Source organism: Lepisma saccharinum, chromosome 11 (assembly GCF_977018435.1).
Source record: "Lepisma saccharinum chromosome 11, izLepSacc3.1, whole genome shotgun sequence".
Classification (NCBI taxonomy): Eukaryota; Metazoa; Arthropoda; class Insecta; order Zygentoma; family Lepismatidae; genus Lepisma; species Lepisma saccharinum.
Genome location: NC_139239.1, coordinates 75,273,220 through 75,298,692, shown reverse-complemented (window position 1 = coordinate 75,298,692; position 25,473 = coordinate 75,273,220). Strand labels below are relative to the sequence as shown.

At 39.5% G+C, this 25,473-nt stretch overlaps 1 protein-coding gene across 5 annotated transcripts in view; it reads left to right on the top strand.

Annotated features, from left to right (window-relative positions):
- Window positions 1-25,473, top strand: part of LOC145994928 (uncharacterized) — a 251,363-nt gene that overhangs the window by 163,486 nt on the left and 62,404 nt on the right. For all 5 annotated transcript variants that reach the window (XM_083131426.1, XM_083131428.1, XM_083131429.1 and 2 more), the window contains exons 23-24: window positions 5,657-5,936; window positions 14,889-14,998. In XM_083131426.1, the coding sequence (XP_082987552.1) occupies window positions 5,657-5,936; window positions 14,889-14,998 (390 nt within the window). The remainder of the gene's footprint in view (window positions 1-5,656; window positions 5,937-14,888; window positions 14,999-25,473) is intronic.

Sequence of the window (25,473 nt, the reverse complement as noted above, 5' to 3'; positions counted from 1 at the left end):
ATTTCAAACATTTCTCAACATATACTCCATATGCGCACAATAACTACTAGTCTTTTTGTAACCAAAAAAGTTGGGTGAATTTCTTGCAAAATGACAAAAGTCCAAAGTTACGACCTTTTTCATACCTTCCATTTGCGTTAATTACAAGTTTTCTGTCCTTCGAACAATAATGTTTTTTTCTTTCTTTTTCAATTTCAAACTGTTTGCTTTTGCTATTGTAAAACACTTCAAATTCCTGTGTTTTAGAATTACGTACTATAGAGAATAAGAGCTCAAGCATCGGCTCCTGGTTGTTACAAACGTTCTTTCTAAGAACCCAGGATATGAAGAAATTCGTAAGGTTCATGTAGTGCTACGTGTTGACTCAAGTGTGAAGTTAAACTTGGACTTAACTCCAGCAGATGTTGCAAATTCGAAATACATTCCCATTATTGAACATACAGGGAGGTTATTGCAGCATGCCACCGCAAGAGCTTCGGCCGCTTGCCGGCCCAGTCATGCAACAGGTGCCGGCAAATTGCGTAACAGATAGCCCGTTACACAAACCGCTTGTTTTGTAATGTTTCCACTTTTCACAATTATAGTTACAATTACAACTTAAATAAGCACGTACCTTGTCGTAAGGATGCTGGAAAAGGTGTCCTCTAAAATACAAATATTTCTGGCACTTTATTTTTGACATGTAATCTTTCTTAGACACCGCGAGAGCGTCGTCCGCTTACCGGCCTTGTCATGCATCAGGTGCCGCCAAATTGCGTAACAGATAGTCCGTAACAGAAACCGCTTGTTTTGTAATGTTTCCACTTTTCACAATTACAGTTACAATTACAACCTTATTTCAGACATCTAATCTTTCTTAGACATCTCTACTTTATCCTCGGTTGACAGAAAGGGAAGACAGCATCGCGGCGCATAAAGCAAACCGAAAGTGTAAAATTATATTTAAAACTAATAATAATGATGATCACTAACCTTCTGTGTTATAAATGATGTTGAAAATGACCTCCTTCAACACCAATACATTTCCGGCATCTGCGTATGAAATTCCTCTGAACATCCATAAGCTCCTCAGGTGTGATTCTGGCAATTTCTCTTCTTATATTTTCTTTTAAATCCTCTATTGTACGCGGGTTATTCTGATACACTTTGTTTTTTAATGTTCCCCATAAATAATAATCACAAGGAGTAAGATCGGGGCTACGAGAGGGCCACAACTCAGTACTGATAATTCTGTCCTCAAAAATCTCGGCAATAAAATTAAGTGATTCATAAGCAGTGTGAGCAGTAGCAGAGTCCTGCTGAAAAAATGACTGCTGGCATTCAATGTCCGTTAATTGTTCAAAAAAAGGTTGTAGTATGTCTCTTCGATACCTTTCACCATTGATAGTACCTTCATAAAAAATAGGCCCTATTATTCTGTGCGCATTCAAACCACACCACACACCAATTTTTGCAGGATGGAGCGGAACTTCATGCACAAGGTCAGGTTTTTCTGCGCTCTAATAGCGATTGTTTTGTGAAATAACTCGGCCATTCAATTCGAACCAAGCTTCGTCTGAAAATATGATTAATTCTGGATTTACTCTGCCAGCAACAATATTATCCAGCATCCAGTTACAGAATCGAACTCTAGTCGCGTGATCGCGCGGTTGCAATTCATGAACCACTGTAATTTTGTAGGGTTTTAATCTAAGTAATTTAGTGGCATTTCGTGCTGAGGATTTTGAAATGCCTGTTTCCTGAGCAAGCCGACGGAGGGATTTTTTTGGAGTATGTTCAAGTCGTTCACCAATTTCGTCTAGCTTTTCTTCCGTAAGAACACGTCGTCTGGAAACACGTTTCTTAGGTTCAAGAGATCCTGTCTCTCATAATCTTTTAACGAGGTTGTAAACAGTATGTCTGTCCGGAACAGGATTGCCAGGAAATTTTCTTGCGAATCGCCTGACTACTTTTCTGCAAGAGTTCGTTTTCACGTAACTATCGTACATAAAAACTCTTTGTTCAAGGCTATATTTGTTTGGCGGCATAACTAATGAATGAATAACAATTAACACACGATAAAGCACTAGCACTTTAGCACACCAACTCAATAACACAGTATAAACAACACGAGTACTGATAAACGCAAACCGAAGTGAACACGTCTAAACAACTGGTAGCCGACAGCTGTCGCATTCGCGTAGTATCGAGAGGCTTCTCGCGGCTTACCACTACTCCGATAAGCCGCTGACGCTCTTGCGACATCTGAGGAATTTCGCTTCTAGCGTCGGCTCTATAGACACTGGATGGACCAAATTTTGAGGGAAGCACAACAAAAGACTACTCTATGAGGATATGTAATGCTCCTGCCGCAACTTTGAAAAAAAAATATATGGAAATTACGACGTTCAGAAATTTTGCGTAATTACGGGGAAAATAGAACTTTGGGATTTGCCCCCCGTTTCCCCCTGGACTCACAATTGTCGGAATTTACATAAAATGTTGCTTTTTGTTCATTCTTACATTTAGAATTTAAATTTCTTAAAAAGATGCAGTTGTTGAGCAGTTATAGCCTTTTATATTCAGTTTATCCCATAGTAGCAAAAGGGGAAAAGTGCTTATTTCAAATGGCGCTCTCAGAAAGAAAAACGCACACAGTGTATGATCGCTACTTTACTTCAAAAATATTCACACGTTAAAATTAAGCGACACTGTTAAATAATTCGTTTATCTGCGCTTTCGTTTTGCATAATAATGTATACGTAACCTCCCCCCTCGAAAATCTTGGGCACGCCACTGACTCTAGTGTTCAAAAGGATTAATCTTGTGTTATCTTCAAAATAAGAGTCACGGTTTTGTTTATTCGAAGGCAAGACAAGAATGAAAAATTGAATCCTTTATGTTGGATGAGTCATTGCTGTCAGAAGCGATATGGGCAGAAATAAAGTGCCAGAAATATTTGTATTTTAGAGGACACCTTTTCCAGCATCCTTGCGGCAAGGTACGTGCTTATTTAAGTTGTAATTGTAACTATAATTGTGAAAAGTGGAAACATTACAAAACAAGCGGTTTGTGTAACGGGCTATCTGTTACGCAATTTGCCGGCACCTGTTGCTTGACTGGGCCGGCAAGCGGCCGAAGCTCTTGCGGTGGCATGCTGCAATAACCTCCCTGTAGTTTTAGTCAATGTAAATCCACCTTAAGATACAACAGAAGGAAATTCACGTTCGAACACTTAGAAAAAAATTTTGTTATTCATTGTTTTTGTGTTCTTTTACAATTAAAGTCAATGTAAGTGTACTGTATTTTATGTAGCTCATGTAGTGTCTTATATTATTAAATAGGAAATTCATATTTGGGAAAAGAGAGACTCGGTAGTATATAAATATAGAAAAACTAGTATTCACTTTATCAGCGAAACTGGTTTTTCTTTGTTCTATTAATTTCAGTCACCACTGCCATCATCCTCGTTGGAACTTGCTGTACTGTTGCTTGGCGTGCGTCTTTTGTTTGTAGTTCTCCGGCTGCCGCTAGGTGCACTGTTGTTAACTGTGCGTCTGGGTCTGTGTCGTCTGCTATTTCCCGGCGATAACTGTTGTAGCAGGGGAATCCAAGTGTGGTGTGCCTGTCCACTATGGTGGATGCTATTTAGCTTGTTCACTAGGAGGTTGAGTTCTTCTGCCTTTTTGTATACGACTATTGTGTCATCCAAGTACCTTCCATATCGGATGTATTGTAGTTCTGGAGTATCTCTCTTACAGCCAGGTGCATGACGATGTTGGCTAAAGGAGCTGATAGCGGATTGCCCATCGCAAGGCCCTCGGATGGATTGTAGAATTTATCCTCAAACTGAAGTTGTGTTTTAGACAAACTTCCAATAGCCTGGATATCTCTTGTACCTCTAGAGCAGGGATTCTGTTTGTTGTCAGCCATCTTTCAACCGAACACAGAGCTAGGTCTATGGGGATTGAATTGTACATATCTGCTATGTCAATGCTGGCTAATTTTGCACTGTCAGCTTGCACTATTGAAGTCACCAGATTTTTAGCATCGGCACTGTTGCGGAAGACATGTTAGTTTGTGGTTGAACTGATATATTTTGTTTTTTTAGCCAGTTTGTGAGGGTTGATGGAAGCCAGCTATTATAAGGAGCATGGGGATTCCAGGTTTATGAGTCTTGGGAATGCCATGGGCAATGGCAGGTGAAGGGTTAGGGTTGAGAAGGAATTGTGGTCTTGTTCACTGAGTATGACACTAGATTTCACTGCATTTTTCACAATTTTATTGTACCTGTCTGTGGGGTCCTTTGTAATGACACTGTACAAGTCACTGTTTAGTTTGTCTTTTAGTTTCTTTGCATAATTACCCTTATGCATAATTACAAACTGGTTCGTTTTGTGGGATTCTAGGCACCAGGAGTCATTCATGTTGAGCCATTTGCCAAAATTAGAGAGAATTGAAGTGATTTCTTGGTGCACTGGGTTGGGTTTACTGGTTTTACTGCTGGATATAAATTTTTGAAAAATTCCGGCTGCTGATGTTTGGATGTTTTCTGAACCTTGTGGTTTGGGGACAAAACAAGCTGCTTTTTCTGCCGCACATATGAGGGCAAGGGTGAGGAGCTTACTGTTTTGTACGTTAAACTTATTGCCGTAGGCAAAAGATCTGCAGCATGCATTTGATGTTATTATTTGCATGCTCCCACCTTGCAGGTGGTAGCATGGCTTCCAGTCTGTTTCTTTGTTGTTCGCACGTGTGAGACAGTCTGCCAATTTCAACATATTTGTCAGAAATGACTGCAGATAGTGCACGTTTTTGTGAATTATGAATGATGTTCTTCATTCTGTAACTGCTATTTCGCACTTTCCACTGGATGAACTTGGGAAAAACATCGCACCGTTTGCACGCTTTCAAGAATCAACGCACAAGCAACTTATGTTCGTTCCGTTCGTATTCCCTTCATACGCGAAGGTTCTCTATTCATATTTGGGAAAAGAGACGCGGTAGTATATAAATATGGAGAAACTAGTACTCACTTTATCCGCGAAACTGTTTTTTTTTTTCGTTCTATTAATTTCAGTGTCCACTGCCACCATCCTCATTGGAACTTGCTGTACTGTTGTTTGGCGTTCATCTTTTGTTTGTAGTTCTCCGGCTGCCGCTAGGTGCATTGTTGTTAACTGTGCATCTGGGTCCGTGTCGTCTGCTATTTCCGGGCGATAACTGTTGTAACAGGCAAATCCAAGAGTGGTGCGCCTGTCCTCTATCGGTTTAACTCGGGCGGGAAATGCAACATGGACCCAGACGCACAGTTAACAACAGTGCACCTAGCAGCAGCCGGAGAACTACAAACAAAAGACGCACGTCAAGCAACAGTACAGCAAGTTCCAACGAGGAAATTTCAGTGGCCAACGAAGAAAAAACAGTTTTGCGGATAAAGTGAGTACTAGTTTCTCCGTATTTAAATAGATAATATTTTACAATTTTAAGTCCATATTTAACTCCATATTTTAGGGAAAATAAGTAGCACATTTTTACTACATATGAATCCATTCCCTATTAGGAATATAATTGTGTTGATTTAAGTGATTTTGACAATACTATTTGTTGAATGCATGTGCATTATTCTGTTTATTCAACAACAGAAGCTGACAGTTGTTCTTCTCTTTCTTTCCAGGAACAATTTCAAAATTTTCATGGTGATAACGTTAATTTATTTAATTTAGAAGTACCTGAAGTTCCAGCTTATCCTCCGTGTCCCCTTGAATACCTTATAGATGAACTATTGACAGAGAATACTGAAGCAACACAAAAACAAGCAGCTCCTGCATCAATTCCACCTATTTCCCAGGAGCCCATTGCTCCTCCAAAACCTGATGTTTCCCTTGTAGATTTTGGACCAAAGCTGACACAGTCTATATTTCCAGTTTCTCAGAATCCGTATGGATTCCTGCCAAGTAAGTCTTGTTTTATTATTGTTATTATTATTACAGGTTTATCAATACTCTTGTCAGTTGTAGCTTATATGAACTGATAATAGTTTTACCAGGTGTGCCGGTTAATGATTCTTAATTTCGTCGCTGGATGGCGCTGGAAGCAAGGGTTGGTGCAGAGTCTCAACTGTTACGTCAGTGTGTTGCCAGGACAGTACCTGTCAAAACGCTGTGGATGTGCAATCGAGTGCGTGATATTGGGTTTGTGTGGGAAACATGTTGACCTTCAAACCAAATAAGGAGCATGTACGGCACATCCTGCTTTTCTTGTTCAATCAAAGAAAAACGCGAGTGAAAGCCATCGTATCCTTGTGGAAACGTACAGTGACAATGTCCTAAAGCAAGATGCGTGGGTGCGTTGGTTTCGACGATTCAAAAGTGGTGATTTCGACTTGAAAGACAAAGATCGCCCGGGCCAGCCAAATTGCAAGCACTGTTGGACGAAGACGATACGCAAACGCAACAAGAACTGGCAGGACGTTAAATGTTGGTTGCCAAACCATATCTGATCGTCTTCATGCCATGGGAAAGATCCAGAAGGCAGGAAAATGGTTCCCACATCATCTGAACGACAGACAAATGGAAAAGCGAAAAACGGTGTGTGAAGTGTTGCTTTCTCGGCATGAAAGAAAGTCTCTTGCATCGGATAGTGACTGGGGATGAAAAATGGATCTACTTTGAGAACCCAAAATGCAAGAAGTCATAGGTTGACCCAGGACAACCTTCAACATCGACCGCAAAACCAAATCACTTTGGAAGGAAGACAATGCTGTGCATTTGGTGGGATCAGAAGGGTGTCGTGTACCATGAGCTTCTGAAACCAGGTGAAACAGTGAACGCCGTTCGCTACCATCAACAACTCCTCAATTTGAACCATGCATTGATAGAAAAGTACCCAGATTGGGCGACAAAACACAGAAAAGTGATTTTGCAGCACGGCAACGCCTCATCACACACAGCAAAAGTCGTCAGACACACTATTTCTGCACTTGGCTGGGAATTCTTGCCCCACCTGCCATACTCACCCGACTTAGCCCCTTGTTTTCATCGATGTCTCACTCACTTTCCCAGCAACACTTCAGGAATTATGAAGATGTCGAACAATGGCTTGCTGACTGGATCACCTCAAAATGTGAACGATTTTTCTGGAAGGGCAACCACAATTTGACTGACAGATGGGCACAATGTATAGCTAGCGATGGTGCATACTTTGAATAAAGCATTTGTTACCTTTCTCCCCAGATACACTTGTTTTCTTTCAGATCAATTAAGAATTATTAACCGGCACACCTGGTATAAATAGATTTAATTTAGTCTTGTGTTTTGTTATTTTATTAATGAATATGTAGGCATAATTCTTGGTTTTGAAAGTGAATATCAAAATACATAGGCAAAGCCCATTGCCATCACCTGGTTACATACATATATATAAATAAATCAAAGAAGGTAAAAGGAAACACTCACTGGACAGTAGAAAATTTTGAATTTTTCTACTGTCCGGTGAGTGTTTCCTTTTACCTTCTTTGATTTTTACTTAGCCCTTTTGGCCCTCCTTGCTTTTATCCATTATACAGGGTGTATACAAACATGTGTCAGAAACTTTAGGGATTTCTTCGTAACATCAAAACATAACAAAAAGTTCATATGAACATGGGTCCGCAAATCCTTCGTTAGGGAGGTATGAAAGGAAATAATATTCATATCACAAAAATGAGACATTGACCAAACACATTTACATGTATGAAAGGATTTAATATTCATGGCACAAAAATGATACATTTACCAAACACATTGCCATTTACAAAAATTGCTCGAAGTGACCACCTCCTGCTTCCATGCATCGCCTGAGCCTGCGGTCCATACTTTGCCGTACGTTGCGGAAAACTCCTGGTGTGTTCCTTATTTGGTCAAATCCATGTTGGATATGCTCCCTCAGAACATCGACATTGGGTACGGGAGTTGAATACACCAAGGATTTTAAATGTCCCAAAAGGGAAAAAAATCCATTGGGTTTAAATCTGGCTATCTTGCAGGCCATGCAATGGATCCCCCGCCACCAATCCATCTGTTCGGAAACTAGTTATCGAGAAACTAGCGAACTATCCGTGTAAAATGCGGTGGAGCACCATCGTGCATAAACCACATTCGTTGGATGACGTCTAGAGGTATATCATCAAGTAAATGCAGCAACTCAAGTCTGAGAAACTGTAGATACGTTTGTCCAGTCAGACGTTTCGGAAAGAAGTAGGAACCAATGAGATGATCATGAATGATTCCACCGCACACGTTGAGGCTGAGCCTCTGTTGATGTTTGTCTTGTCGCACTACATGAGGGTTTTCATAAGCCCAGATGTGATTGTTATGATAATTGAAGATCCCATCACGTGAAAAGCCAGCCTCATCAGTGAATAAGGTACATGCTAAGAACTGCAGAAACACGGCACACTGCCCAAACATGCGTTGACAGAAATTTATTCGTGGCTGAAAGTCTGCCTCATTTAATCCTTGCACCCGTTGAAGGTGATACGGGTACAGAAAATTTTCATGCAGAATGTTACAGATCGTCATGTGATTAACACCTTCCCTTCTCGCAATTGTCCTTGTACTGGTTGATGGAGTTTTATCCACAGTCCAAAGAAACCGTTCTTATATCGCGTGGTCTCCAACCATCTGCAACTCTCTTCTTAAATGTGCCTGTCTCTCGCAAGCGTTGGTGCAGTCGTACAAACGTTCGTGCACAAGGTAACTGCCTTCCAGGGTAACGTTCAGCATAACGTTGACGTGCTCCGCCCGCATTCCCATCTTCTAGGCCGTACATGTAGTGCATATCCGTCATTTCAGACACTGAATAGATAGTTGTGATGTGTTGTGATGGAATTTACTGTAAAACCGAACAAACGCCAATCACACAAAAAACAAAAACAAATGCCATGCCCAACTGTACACAAGAAAGTGAGTACAAATGCACATTTGAGGTACATTACACAACCAGGAGTCACTACAGGGAATTCCTTTCATACCTCCCTAACGAAGGATTTGCGGACCCATGTTCATATGAACTTTTTGTTATGTTTTGATGTCACGAAGAAATCCCTAAAGTTTCTGACACATGTTTGTATACACCCTGTATATATATATATAACTAACTAACTAACTCTCTAGCCTTCTTAAACCCGAAGGTTCATGGCTGCAGCAACACAGGCCTTCCATCTGTCCCTATCTTGAGCAAGATCTATATACTCTCTTCCATCCCTACCGATTTCCTTTAGGTCCATCTCAACGTTGTCCCTCCATCTTCGTCTTGGCCTTCCTACAGGTCTCTTACCATCTGGTTTCCCAACAAGAATTCTGTAAACTCCTCTTTCCTCTCCCATTCGTGCCACATGGCCTGCCCACCTAAGTCTTCTTGATTTAATTATTCTAATAATATCTGGACATGAATACAAATTATGTAGTTCTGAATTATGTAACCTTCTCCACTCACCTGTCTCCTCATCCCTTTTAGGTCCAAATATTTTCCTAAGGATCATATTTTCAAATACTCTCAATTTATGTTCCTCTTTCAATGTAAGGGACCAAGTTTCACACCCATATAATACTACAGGCAAAATTACTGTTTTGTATATTTTAACTTTTAGTTTCTTAGATATTAAACGAGAAGACAAAAGTTTATGAAGAGAGAAGTAACATGCATTTCCTGAATTAAGCCTACTTTTTATTTCCTCTTTAATATAATTTTCATTTGTTAATATTACTCCTAAGTATTTGAATTTGGAAACTGGTTCAAACGAGTTGTTATCAATAATTAGATTTTGATTATTACCTAACACTTGGTTTCGGCCTGTAAGCATATATTTAGTTTTCTCTTTGTTAACTTCCAAACCTATCTCTTTAGCAGTTTTGAAAAATATTTTAGCATTATTCTTAATCGTATTTATATCATCCCCCAGTAAGTCTACATCATCTGCATATGCTAACAACTGAGTCACACCATTTAATTTTAGTCCTTCTTTAGTTTCTTTTACCTTCCTTACAGCATATTCTAAGGCAAAATTAAAGAGCAATGGAGATAATGCATCTCCTTGTTTTAACCCATCATGAATTATAAATTTGTCAGACATATTATTACCCACACGAATTTTACTTTCTGTTTCACTGGTGCATATTTTTATCATACTAACAAGCTTCTTAGGTATTCCAAACTCTACTAATATATTATATAATTTATCTCTTTTGACCGAATCATATGCTTTTTTGAAATCAATGAATAGCTGATGGACATTTTGATTATATTCCCACTTTTTTTCAAGTGTCTGTCTGATGTGAAAAATTTGATCTGTAGTTGATCTGTTACGTTTAAATCCACATTGATAATCACCTACAATTTCATTAGCATATGGGGTTAGTCTTGTTAAAAGAATGTTAGACAATATTTTGTATGTTGTTGAGAGTAGAGAAATTCCACGGTAATTATTGCAGTTCATTTTATCACCTTTTTTAAACACAGGAACAATTATGGATTCTTTCCACTGTTGAGGGATTTCTTCTTTATTCCATATTAAACAAATTAATTTATGAATTTGACATATTAATGAATTTCCACCATATTTAATTAACTCAGCTGGTATTAAATCAATGCCAGGTGCTTTGTTATTCTTTAGCCTTTTAATAGCATCTTTAACTTCAGTCAAGTTTGGTTCTGGAACTAAAGGTTCTGCTGTGTGTACTTCATTTATTTCTGATTTATCTCCTACATGGACATTTAAAAGGTCATTAAAGTAGTTCTTCCATCTATTTAGAATATCGCTTGGGTCAGCTAGAAAATCACCGTCTTTATCTTTTATCAAGTTTACTTTAGGTTGCCACCCCTTTCTAAATTCATTTACACCTTTATATAAATCTCTGATATTTTTATTTTTGCTGTTTGTTTCAATTTCGTTAATTTTGCTTTTCAAGTAATCTCTTTTTTTACTTCTAAACGTGCGGTTAACTTCTCGCTTTATTCTATTATAATTGCTTAGATTTGTATCATCCGAGTTATTTAACCACCTAAGTCTAGCCTGATTTCTTATTTCTATTAGATTATGACATTCATTATCAAACCATGGCTTACTTTTTCTTGGTTTATGGTATCCTATACTTTCTTTAGCTGCTGATTCTATTGCATTACGTATGTGCTCCCAATTCTTATTTACGTCTGTTTCATTTATATTTTCATCATCATTTAAATCCTGCAAAACCTCAAATCTATTTGACAGTTTAATTTGGTAATCTTTCTTAATTCTTTCATCAGCAAACTTTCCTGTATCAAATTTTATAACTTTTAGATTTTGTTGCTTATAATTTATCACTGAGAGTCTTTCTCTTAATTTAGCAATTACTAAATAATGGTCACTGGCACAGTCAGCACCTCTATGTGTACGAACGTCAATTATACTAGTATGCCTTCTCTTATCAATGAGAATATGATCTATCTGATTATGAGTTTTACCATCTGGAGAAGACCAGGTATATTTATGGATATCTTTATGTTTAAAAGTGGTACTTTTCACAATTAAATTCTTTGAGGTTGCAAAAGTAATCAATCTTATACCATTATCATTACTTAATTCATGAAGACTTTCTTTACCAATCGTGGGTTTAAATGTATCTTCTTTGCCAATCTGTGCATTACAGTCACCTAACAGAATTTTCATATCATACTGAGAAAATTTATCAAAGACCTGTTCTAACTCTGTATAAAAATCATCTTTAGTATTATCATCTTTATCTTCCGTTGGTGCATGTATGTTTATTAAAATAATTTTACACCACCTACCCTGTAAAACTGCATATGATATCCTATCATTAATAAATTCTACTGTTTTAAGAGCCGCGATAATTCTATTATTTATGAAAAAGCCTGTTCCAAAATTATGATTTTCAGTACCACCATAGAAAAAAGTATAATTTTTAGTTTTACAATTCCCTTCTCCTGGCCACCTAACTTCCTGGACAGCTACTACATCTAATTTATACTTGACTATCTCATTAACTGTACACTGAAATGCCCCAGGCCGGTAAAGGCTCAGAACATTCCAGGTGCCTAATTTAATATCCTTATTCCTAACGTAGATCTTATCCTTAGTCCAGGGACCTCCCAAAGTAGTCCCCACCCGGAGATCCGAACGGGGGACTATTTTACCTCCGGAATATTTTACCTTGGGAACATCCATGGCCTTATATTTCTGTTTCTTGACATGTCTTTTTACAGTGCAGAGTTGTCAGCTCTACGCCTAACCCCCAATATGAATGGAGGAACTACTACAGAAGACGAACACAAACACATTAGACAGCATAACTACTACACAAGACACACACAAACACATCACAACTACTACACAAGACACACACAAACACATCACAACTACTACACAAGACACACACAAACACATCACAACTATAACACAATATAAACACACACACACCACAACTACTACACAATATAAAAAACAAATAAACAAACAAACAAACAAACAAACACACACACACACACACACACACACACACACAAATTTACTTTGCACGTTGTTCATTTTTATAAACTATTATATTCCTTCTCCAGGTATGAGCTGGCACCGTGCATTCGCCTACCTCGAGCACCGATCGGCAGTTCGCCGTCATCAGCTTTGAACGTTCTTGTGTTGTTGTTGTTTTTTTTAGTATTGCACGGTTTTAGTATGTGTATTTTACATACATATATACACACACACACACTACCAACAAAAAGTTTAAGACCACCAGGAAAAGTGCCAAAAATCAGTAGAATTGAATGTATTTCGTAATTAATGTACAAGAAACAGATGTAAGAATCTGCTTGGCAATGTAGAAACATAGGTACATCCACTATACATACTATTGTCACTTCATATTTTGCTTTCATCAATATGTCCATCATGGGCCTTAATGACAACAGCGCAAACACGTGGCATGCGCTCCAATAGTTTGTCCAGATAGGATGGTTGAATGTTACGCCAGGCATTGTTAATGAATTCCCATAGCTGTTGAGTGTTGCTGGGTAACTTCTTCCTGATGTCCCTATCGATTTGGTCCCATAGCAGTTGAATTGGTGAAAGATCAGCAGACTGTGGTGGCCACGTCATGAGAACTAATACCCCTTCTTTTGCCTTGCGTTCCAAATACCGCGTGCACAATTTGGATGTATGTTTGGGATCATAATCTTGTTGAAAAATAAACCCATTACCAACAAGACGACGACCAGAGGGGATGGCTTGTTGCACCAATATCTGATGATACCTTTCTTTTACCAATGTTCCCTGAATTTTATGAAGGTCCCCCATCTAGTTTCCGCAAAACATACCCACACAATTACACTTCAACCACCATGTTTCACTGTGGGAACATAGACACTCTTCTTTCATTCTCTCGCCGACATTTGACGCACAAAGGTTCGCCTATTGCTGCCAAATAATTCATCTTTGGATTCGTCGGTCCAGAGTACCTGTTTCCAGTTATCCACAGTCCAACCTTGGCGTGTTTTAGCCCAGGCAAATCGTTTCGTCTTGTTCACACATCGTAACAATGGCTTTCTAGCAAGCTACTCTGACATGCATCCCTTCTTCACGCAACCTATTCTTCACCGTTGACACAGACAGAGGCGTCACTGCTGTTATTCAGGGAAGCAGCGATGACTGGTGCTGTTAAATGCCTGTTCCGTTTGCTAGTTACTGCAATATATCTATCGTTAGCTGTAGACGTTATACGAGCTCTTCCACTACGTGGACTGTCAGCATGACTGTTGGTTTTACGGTATCTATCCAATGCACAATGAACACAAGTCTTGGAAATATTCAGTTTTCTTGCTATTTTGCGTTCCAAAAAACCTTCATTTTTCAGTGCACATATAACAGAACGCTTTTCAACCGAAATCGCCTGTACCCCACGATGACAGGCTATTTCACACAGCTCCACTTACCTTGCACACCTCACACATAATAATGGGCTCGCAATGTAGCCTGCATGAACAGCAACTGACCCTGAGCCACTGATAAGGATGCGCATGAGGTTGGCTACCGTACTGACCGGTTTCACGCACACAGCTGCAATGTTGCCAGCTTCAGCAACGTTTTTGTCACTTTCCATTTTGCCAACCACATGCTACACATTCGGCAAAAAATTGGTTTCGAGTCTTGCGAGGTTCAACCTAGACTACATTGCATTTTCCATGTGTATCATCGTCATGTCTTTCTTGGACAGGAACCGTTGGTTCCATACAACACTCCGTACTAATTTTTTGGCCGTTTATCATGGTGGTCTTAAACTTTTTGTCGGTAGTGTATATATATGAAGTAAATGTACCATTCAAGTTTTTCGTGGAACATTTTGAAATTTATATTGTGTTTGTAGAATATTGGTTATCAATATCAGTAATTTTATGTTAGCACTTCATCAGTAGCTGCAAAAATTTAATAACAATCCATTTGTACAAAATCTTTCTATCTAAGTAAGTAAAGTCCCTCGTGTATATCACAGTGTCATGAATGTACATTGTGGGAATAGGGCCCCACATATTTTTGATCTCTGCCATTTTGGAGGTGATGTGATCAGCACCACACTAGCCACCTTTACACCCCTCCCCCCAGGTACCCATTGATTTGAGGGATGAGGTTGGAAAAGTTCCGACCTGAGAATCAAACCAGTCTGTCGTGTGTGGCAGTCAGATGCTCTACCAACTAGACCAACGTGGCTCCTAATTTTTCTATCTGCTCATTCAAAATTGGTATTATCATAAACAATAAACAGTTCTAAACTTTTTTTTTGGTCACTTGATGAGAAAAGTTTTATTTTAAAATTAGGTAATGTATTGTTTGAGAGAGTTGCGATCTTAATTAGTTGATTATGTGTATTTATTTTCAGCACCCATTGGTTCTGCTGTAAATAGAATTGTACCGCCACTGACTTCCATGCCATCAAACCAGCTGTTTGTGGGCACTCTGCCTCACAGTTTCAATGAAAATGATGTAAAGGTAAGATAGATGTAGTGTTGATTAGGTAGTCTCTAAGAAATTTCACTGGTGCTATAAGTGCTGCCACATATGATGGCTGATGATGTCCATGCAGACAAAGAAACACTGAAGGAGACGCACGAGTATCGGTTCCAGAATTTGTGGTGGCCATTCCTTCACTGTAAGCAGCTTCAATACTGCTTGGCTGCAGCAGTTGCAGGACTCTCCACTGCATGATGCACATATGAGTCCATTGCCATCATACATGGCGAGCTGTATTGTGTGAAGTCTATTTGTCAGTATTAGAAAATAATGTGTCATTGTTTTTTGTAGTGTCAGTTTAGTGACAGGCATTATATTCAGTGTAACTGTTACTATCCTTCTGCCCTGGTAACATCTCCAGAGGTGCCTCTTAACACCCCAACTAAGGAACCTGATGACTTCGCAGTGTTATCATCAGCCAGTACAATTGATGCATCAACAACACATCTTATGTATCATCTCTGCTCGCTTTTTTTCGTGTAACACTCTTCCCCAAAGTCGGAAGCAACGACTGCTCTTTCATCCGGAACCTTGGTATCACTGTTGTTAAATGACTGCTTCAATGAAGTGATTATCCTCCCTTTGATCTAATTCACAAAACAAAATATTTACGAATGCATGTGAAAGTTCGGGAGGAACTTATTAAATTAGCTAAGAGACCCTTAGGAAAGCCAAGATGAAGATGGAGGGATAACGTTGACATGGACCTAAAGGAAATTGATAAGGATGGAAAAGATTGGATTGATCTTGCCCAGGATAGGGACAGATGGAAGGCTTGTGTTGTGCTCAAGCCATTGGTTTAAGAGTGCTAGATAGTTCGTAAGAGATAATGCATTCCATGATGCAATCACACAGTTTTGATGTGGGTGTTGTTCCAATGTTTTCAACTCTCAGATGTCAGAAAAATAACAAATTTCAACATTTATATTGCTGAAGTATGTTTCTACCTGCTCAGTTTAGTGTTAAAAATTTTGGGGTATGTATTCTGAGCATGAAGATAAGAAGTGATGAGTGTGCTGTAATGACATCAGTTGTTGTTTTAATTTTTTTAAGAACTAAACGTGTAATGCTTATGGTAATTAAGGATGATTTAAACTATACTTTTTCTTTGTAGTGACTAACGTTTTTATTACTCAACGTTTCAATACAACTTCACATGTATTTTTTTCACATACAGGGTGTAACAAAAAGTACATGGTGAAACTTCAGGAATGGATTTGTCATGTGGAGAGCTGGGAAATAAAGGTTTTAATAATATGGAACCAGATATGCATAATACAAATAAAACTTGCAAGTGTACACCAATATATTCATTTACTGGATATATGATGTACTCTGTTCAGAATGTCCATCTGAGTTTGTCGTCATCATATTGAGTTTGGAACAAGCTCCAACATTCAGGGTGCAGCATGTAAAATTCTTGTATGACAGATTTGACTGTACCAACTTATGGTTGGTACGGGAAACTATATGCAGGAGTTAACAATATCCAATTTTTCATCATGGAACTGAGACATGGTTACACATTGTCCCGTAATTTAACTTGTCTCGGATTGAATTCCAGTTAATATAGGTATTGAATGAAGTACACTATGATCATGCAAATTGCATTTACACACACACACACACACACACACACACACACACACACACACACACACACACACACACACACACACACACACACACACACACACACACACACACACACACACACACACACACACACACACACACACACACACACACACACACACACACACACACACACACACACACACACACACACACACACACACACACACACACACACACACACACACACACACACACACACACACACACACACACACACACACACACACACACACACACACACACACACACACACACACACACACACACACACACACACACACACACACACACACACACACACACACACACACACACACACACACACACACACACACACACACACACACACACACACACACACACACACACACACACACACACACACACACACACACACACACACACACACACACACACACACACACACACACACACACACACACACACACACACACACACACACACACACACACACACACACACACCCACCCACCCACCCACCCACCCACCCACCCACCCACCCACCCCTGTTTTCCCACCCTCCATTAAGAGGAAGCTGGACTTTTCACGCCAAAGCGAGGAAGTTTTAAAAGTGCTCTGATTGGACTGAGATTTTTATACGTAATAGAGGTACTCTTGAGATATTGACAATGAATGGGCGGACAAGCACAGCACCCCCAAGAGAGGAAGGTGCAAACTTAAGAGTATTGCGAGGAATCGTTATTCATTTGTTATTTCTTAGGTCACACACTGCGTTGACGAAACGTTATGTAAGAGGAAGCCACAAGCACCAAACCCCGAAGCGAGGAACCAACTAAACACAATAGTGTCCGTAAAACGTGAATAGAGAGGAACTACGTGTCACGTTATGATGAGTGACGGGTGATTCGAAGCGCGCGCTGGTGTTTGACGTTCCTAACTCGGCCCCCATTGGCTGCGCTACCTGTCAGCAATCTGCCGTCGATCACGCGGCAACCCAAGCACCGCCCTCCATACCAAATCATATGGGAATAAATGTTGCAACAATGTGCGAGAGCGTCTCCGCGCCAAAAGGGGTGGAACAAGCTGGTTTCGGATGGCTTAGTAACGGTGCAAGCGGTACGACAGGCGAGGAACGTACGTACGGTGGCCATTTTCTACCTCGCGCAATTAGTCGACGTAAGGTGAAAGGACATAAATGGGGAGATAGACTAAATTGTGGTAGAATGAAAAATTATTCTTATAAAAAGAATATATTTGAATTTTCATCACATGGAATTGTTACTTGTTTGGGTTAGTTCTTAACACCGCTTTATGCACAGAAAAGCTAATCGGGACTGGACCTACAGTTTAAAGTGGAAACCAAACCACCGTGCAATGTGCATCTACTACCACCATTGCATGGCATCAGATAATATTATTTCGATGGATATTGTGATGCGTTGGAGGCTGATCGCTGTTAGTATTGTCAGTTGGGATGTCTAGATAAAACTGTTTTTTCTTAACTTCCATTAGAACGCCGTTAAGTCATGTTGATATTTACTTATATTTATTTATTTAACATAAAATATGTGTACCGTCACGTTGACCTAGAAGATAGTCGGCCCCCGTTGCGGAGTGGTTAGCACATCGCGCTGCAACGCCAGGGGTCCCGGGTTCGAATCCTGGCTTGGGCATGAACGTTTGTGATGTCTATTCATCAATTTCATCATATCATCACTCATCCCCATCTTCGCAAATTAGCCAAAAGTGGCACAAGAAGCGAAGTAAAATAAATTTTGCTTTCTAGTGTCCTTTCGGGAGGCACTCGCTTCACTTTCACCGGCAAATGTTCCACACGTAGGACGCTGCTCCTCAATCCTCAATACTCAGTGGTGGCGATTGGGTTCCAAAACTAGGGGTCAAGGTACCAAATCTGGGTGGGGGGGGGGGGCAAAGACAGTATATTTCCCTTTGTAGATAAGATTTAGCATAGTGTGAGGGCAAAAGTGGCGAGAAGTGGAGGCAAATGCCCCCCCTCGCCTCCTTCCTAATTGTAACCAAATAGCCCTTTCACAAAACAACATCGAAAACTAAATCAACCGCAAACGTACGGTCGCGGACACTTGTCGGTTGTAATGATTTAATTGAAAGTCAATGGTATTGTTATAATCCAGAAGCGTCCCTGACTGTACAACGTGCAAAGTGTCAACTTAACAGCTTAGAACAAGCGAGGCAACCCTAGAGGGCCAGGGGTGTGGAGGAGGCAAGGGGAAACTCCGAAAGCGAGTGACCTTGACTGGAGTATACTTGGCGTCAGTATTGCCAATAACTTGAACGTAAAAGTCGTGAAAAGTCCTTAGAAAATCCGCTAGAATGTCGCTAAATGAAATGTAAAGGCTCTAGAAAAAGTCGCAAAATGAAATGTACTTCTAAAAAATAGCAAAAAGGTGGAGAAAATCGAGTACTTGCCTATAAAAGCAACATTTCCTCGTTACTTTCCTCTTCCTCTGAACACTGCACTTCACACTGATTACCGATGTCAGATACTAAATCATCGAGAAAATGCACTGCAAGAACGTTGTTTATTATTTCTGTGCACTTGGTTTTATGCAGGCGAATGCATGGTGCACTGCAGCTGTCAGTCACCAAACCTTTTCATACATAATTCGGACAAGTGATTCACGGTTAGCAAAGAACAGTGTTCGGCAATGAATAAAGCTAAAATAGCTTCAGCACTAGAAGTATTTAAATTTTCCGGTTTGAACTGTTTTTCTTCTGTTTTGCAGAACAGAAGTAACCAGATCTGACTTTATGTTTCTGTGTTTCGAAAGTTTTTTTCAGATCAGTAGTTTGGGCATACAGATAGTTCTACTTTGCAGTACTTACAATACGCTTTCGCCGTGTCACTATCGACAGGGGTTAACCATTTGTAGTTTTCCCACTCCTTCCGATAATGTTTCTTGTATTGCGGTTTTCCCCACACTGGACACTGCCCTGCCCTGGGCTGACCTGCGCACAAACACACATGAACTTTATAATTTACACTAGCACTTCCTTTGTCACCACGCACTACCCAAAAAACTCCAATCTGAACCCATGCACGACGCGACCGTGAAGTCAAACGTTCTGTTTTATAATAAGGCAGCCGCAATGGCGCCAGGAGGAGTGTCTGATAACAATGAGCTGTGAACAGTGATGTTTACAAACATCACAAACCATACTGGAAAAGGGGCTACGCTTTGCTTCAGTTTCTCTTTGTGCATCAGAAGTGAATTACGAGGGTATTTCCTTATTTAATAACTATAAAACGGACATTTTTAAGCATTTAGACGTACCTACGCAGATATTTTGTGAATTCTCCAAATTAGTCGCTAAAGAGCACACGAAGTAGCCAGAAAAGTCGCTCGTCACTTTTTCACGTCTTTTGTCGCCAGCTAGCCAGATCCGCCAGATTTAGCAACTTCTCGCTAGAGTTGAAAACACTGCTTGGCGTCAGCTTTAGTAAAGTGTAATATCATTAATTTAGAATTCATGAATACCTTAAAAATTAATTGTTCAAAGAATGATGAAGTAACTTTCTTTGTAAACAAGAATTACACTTACAGGCTGTATTATCGATGTATATAAATGTCTGAATTATTGACAATCCATTTGTATTTTGCATGAAAAGTGTTCACAATTTAGATCCCCTGCTGTCAAAAACTCTTCGCCATAAATCGGCACGACAAAAATGTTAATTAAATGAATTTCACTGTTTTAATGCGACGTAATATCCAGAAAAGAATATTCCCTCTTGTTTCTCTGCACTTGATTTTTATTTCACTAGCTTTGTTGCTGCTTAGGCTATATCAGAGAAGAAGCCTCATGATTTTTTTTTTTTTCAGAATAATACACGAGCTTAATAAATTCCGTGGCGTAACAGTTCTGCACATGGTCTACAAAGATGTCAACGGAAAGTTTAAAGGAAGCGTCAAGAATGATAAATAGAAAAAAAATCGACTTTGGTAGTTTTTGTTCCTTTTGTGCGGTCCTGGAAGACAATATGTGTAGTCATAGTTAAAGCCCGCTTATTCCTCTTTCGGTGGAGCCCTATTTCAAATCCGTGGGTTTAGCTGCTTGCACGTAACATTCATTCCAGTGATAACTTGCACTTCTCCAGCATTCAGCATTCAAAGTTTACCACCGCCTGGAATTTCAGGATGCGGAAAGGGCTGTTGATATGTTGTTTTGACATCAAATAGAACAGATGTGCAAATTTTCAGATTCACACAATTTTTGCAAGATTAAAACCTAAATTGACGGTCTGTAAGTTTAAATGGAAAGTTAGTCTCTTTGGCTGCCCCAGTCGTTACAAAGCTATCAAGGCGCGAAAGAAGAATCCCTTTTAATTTTATTTTTTATTTTGTGCGAGACATGAGAGTGTATAGTTGTGTTTGTCCCATTGTACACTCGTAAATGCATTCTCATCGTCACCGCAAGAGATAAAAAACAACGAAAATAACTGAAGAAAAAGAGAGTGAGTGTCGAGAAGTTTCGACCTATACAATCGTTGAGGACGCGGTGCAACCTAAAAAGACCAATACTGTTAATTGTGTGCATTACCTTGTTTTTGCTGATCGCTGATTAAATTGTTTTTTTACATACTTGTAAAATATGCATTGCACATTGAAAACACTTGTTTTGTAAATATAAAACCAATCGAACGCAGGCTTAGGGTTGTCCGACCTGTCATGATATGCTGGAACTGCTGTTGTCGTCGTGAAGAGATTCCTTCCTAGAGTTTTCTCACTAGCCACTGGATTAACTGTGATCCTATATATTTTATACCCTGAGTCCCTTACCGTTGGAAAGAAGTATGCACACAAAAATTACAAAGCAATTCGAACTTTCAGGATTCGTGATATTGTTTATTTCCCTTCGCTCTTGTGCCACTTTTGGCTAATCGCGAAGATGAGGATGAGTGGCGATACAATGAAATTGATGAAGGAACACTCCTCACACACCCATGACTAGGCCGCGGGATTCGAACGCCGAGACCCCTGGCGACGTAGCGTGCTGTGCTAACCATCCACCACGAAGGCCAGCCTTTCAGGATTCGTCCATTACAGTGCGGCGAGGGGGTTTAAGCTTTCACGTTTAAACGTACGTTCCTGTCGCCAGGAAAGAGATGAGCAGGCAAGCAATGTTCGTTTTTTTTCACCCATCCTACTGGTATAAATCATGTTTGCAGTTTAGTGTTGCTATGCGAAGGTAAACTTCCCTCAGGGCAGGAGAATTGAGACAAAATTTTAGGCGAAAAGCAGTGGCGGCGCCAGGGGTGCGTGAGTGAGTGCTTGCACGCCCTTTAATTTTCTTCCGCATCCCTTCAGCACACCCTACGTTCAACTGAAAACATTAATATGTAATATTATGTCATGTCATATTGAGGGCCGAATGATAGGTTATTATTGTATGCAACAGGCAAGCACTGAAAGAGGTACCAATACTTTTCTGTACTTGCGGCAGCCTCTGTAAAGATCAGCGGCCGTTTTTCTTCTTTCGTCAGCATTGTCGTTATCAATTTTTTCTTCTTTTGTTTCTTCAAGTGGTCTGTTCGTGGTTTTTGATAATTGGCTATAGATTAATGTGAGTTATGTTTTTTTCTTTCTTGCATTGTTCATAAACGGTTTGTTTTCCGTCTACTTGTTCTTCCTTACACTGGAGCAAAAAATTCAGGTACTTTTAAGGTATCACCTCATCAGGTCGTGCTCTGGAAATTATTTAATGCGAGTTGTAACATGAAGGGTACTGTTCTTCTTAATACGTTCTATATATTTGTTCCACGTTTAATGTCCAGTAAACGTACCATTTCAAACTTTTTCCAAGACTGTTAGGAAGATGCCCAATGTTCACGAAGAAATTTTACAGTTCGTTGTTGGGGATAGTGCGGCAGAAGGGATTTTAAAGATGACACAGTTCCTGTACTCTTCGCGTTTTGTCTTGTGGCAGACGGTGCCTTCATTGGTTACATTGAGAAGGTTCAAAAATTGTCTTTTTAAGGGCAGGATGGTTTTATTTTGTATTTCACTACATAGTTCAATAAGACTGCAACGTGTATCTGAATGTTTACACTGCATGGAATGACCACTTTCTTGTAATACATATCGCACCCCCTAACTTTCTTTCCGCAACCCCTCAGCACCCGTAGATGAATAATTCTGGCGCCGCTGTTGGTGAAAAGAGATCGAAACTGCAGAGATATTTGAAGATACAGTCGTTGCATATTAAAATCAAGCTGGATGGAGGCATGAATTATCCGTTTTTCATAATTACATATTTCAAACTTCTTACTTGGTAAAACCGTATTTTCTTGATAAAGTTTTGTGATCGTGTTTTAGTTTTTCCTTGGATTAATGGAAATTTTTCATAATGCAAAGGAAAATTATACTTTCCACTTTTTGCAACAGTTGTTTGTTTTCTAAGTAACAATTTACGGAGTTCCGTGATTAATAATGGAACAATGAAATCTGAGTGCTCGTGTTCCCATTATCGCGGCTATCAGCTGAAAATGAGTTTGAGTTTTTGTTTTGAGTCCACTTTATGCACAGAAAGTCTAATCAGGTCTAGTCTTACAGTTTAAAGTGGTATCCGAAACACCATGTATCGAACTCAGAACCCCTTGATTACAAGGCGATGACATTACCACTGCGCCATCGGAGAGAGGTCTTGGCTTAAAAATCGAAAGATTCCTTGGTAAAGAAAACATTCTCTCTTTCAAGTTTTCGTGTTCATGCCTATGTGCGAAATTTAAATGTAAGTACAGAGAAGTTCCCAATGTTTCCTTTTCTCTCTCCAAGCTACTCGTGAAGAAAAATATAAAAACCATTAACGTAAATAGTCATTTACAATTTTGAGCAAGCCTTTACATGACAAATTGCATGATATGCTTACAAAATTTCGAGGTTGTTTAAATCAGTTTGATTTAAATTGTGTGATTGACAAAAATCAGTGTTCTTTTAAAATAAAATAAATATACAATAATGCACATAAGTAATTTGTGAATATCAGAATCACTTTTGGTGAAGATACATCAATTTCTTGATAATTCAATAGTTTTTACTGGGCTTCGGTGTATAAAGTGGGCTTAAAATCAAACTTAAACAAAGAAACAATATCGAAGGAAAATTAAGTGAACAAATTATATGTACTCATGGAGTGAAACTCGTAAGAGTTATGAATGCAGCAGTAGCCCCCCCCTTCCCAACAGATGAATAAAATCAGCTTAACCCTCGGATGCATGTCACTTTTTTTTACAACTTTACATATGTGGGGTCAATTTGACCCCAATGCAATTATGCATTGAAATAAGTACGACAGAGTAAATAGTTAAGCTAATATGGTTTATCTGAATATAACATAGGAAACAATTACCCTTTTGTTATTATCATTTAAGGGCCCCCCCGAAAAAATAACAATGTATTGACAATTCACTGTTCTACATATTAGTGGTAGTTACACTTCGCTTGCAATTATCAGAACTTCAGTTGACCTGAGAAACAGTATTTTAGAGATAACACAATACAGCACTAAATATTATTTTATCTAGAACAAATAAATTTAAAAAAAAATAAAAATAAAAAATAATAAAAAAGAAATAAAAAGAAGAATGTGCCGGCCTGTCATGGCAATTAAATACACCTCACTCGCATTCTGAGCACACCACAATCACACTGCTGTGGACCTTGCACACAGGTTTCCCACACCTTCTGCAACGTTCCGTCGTCTTCCTGTCCTCTTTCCTTCTGCAGACCTGGCATCTTACTCTTTTCTTTGAAGATCTATCCTCCAGTCTCTGTGCCTGCCTTACTACGCCGCAAAGTTTCATTGCCTCGGTTACTGGTTTCTTCATGTTCAAGCTTTGGCACCTCCCCCGCATGTGAGGAAGAATCAACTCATTCTCCAACTCGATAAGGAACATACGGCGTCTGTGACTGACGCCGGAATAGTAATTAGAGTGCTGTGACAAGTAGCATTTCTATGCATTGAGAACGCCTACATTGATTACTTTATAGAAGAGGGCCATTGGCCATCAAGGTGTCTGTCTTCAGCAGGTGTATATTTGAACTAGTTTGTCCATGGCGTCCACTCCATTGTAAAGCTTTATGATTTTTGGCTTCTTCTTAGAATCATCATCATCATCAATGTGTATGTCATGATGCATGGTATTGAGTAGAATGACATTCTTGCTTTTCTTCGGCACGTAGCTTGCCAGGATCTCATTTTCATGGAAGGCGAATTGTGATGTGCAAGGCTGTCTTGTCTTCATATTAGTAAGTGCAGGTGGGATTTCACGTCTGTTTTTCTTTACTGTTCAAACAATGGTTACATTTTGTAACAGGAGAGCTTTAGCTAAGTCATGACTTGTGAAGAATTGGTCAGTTGTGATATTTCTTCCAGAGTTCCGCAGTGTGTAGCACAGTTTCTTCACGACGTTGCTGACGAGGTTCTTTTGAACTGGCTCTCCTGGCTGTCATCCCAAGTAGATTAGACCGTCTTTGGCGTAAATGTTATCAGCATCGAACAACCAGAAGATCTTGATGCCGTATTTGGCCAGCTTACTTTGCATGTATTGCACGAACTTGCATCTCCCACGGAAAGGCAGTAACTCTTCATCAGTCGTAAGAAAGGCGCCGGGTACCATGATTCTGCGACAGGTTTTGGTAAAAAGTGTCCAGATATATCGAAATGCAGCCATGTGATCAGTCTCCAAACGTGCAGCGCCAGTATGTTTGTCATCAGATCAGAGCAGTCTTCTGATGTCTTCGAAACGATTTACTCCAAAGGTTGCTTTGTATTGTTACTTCGGGTTGGAAAAT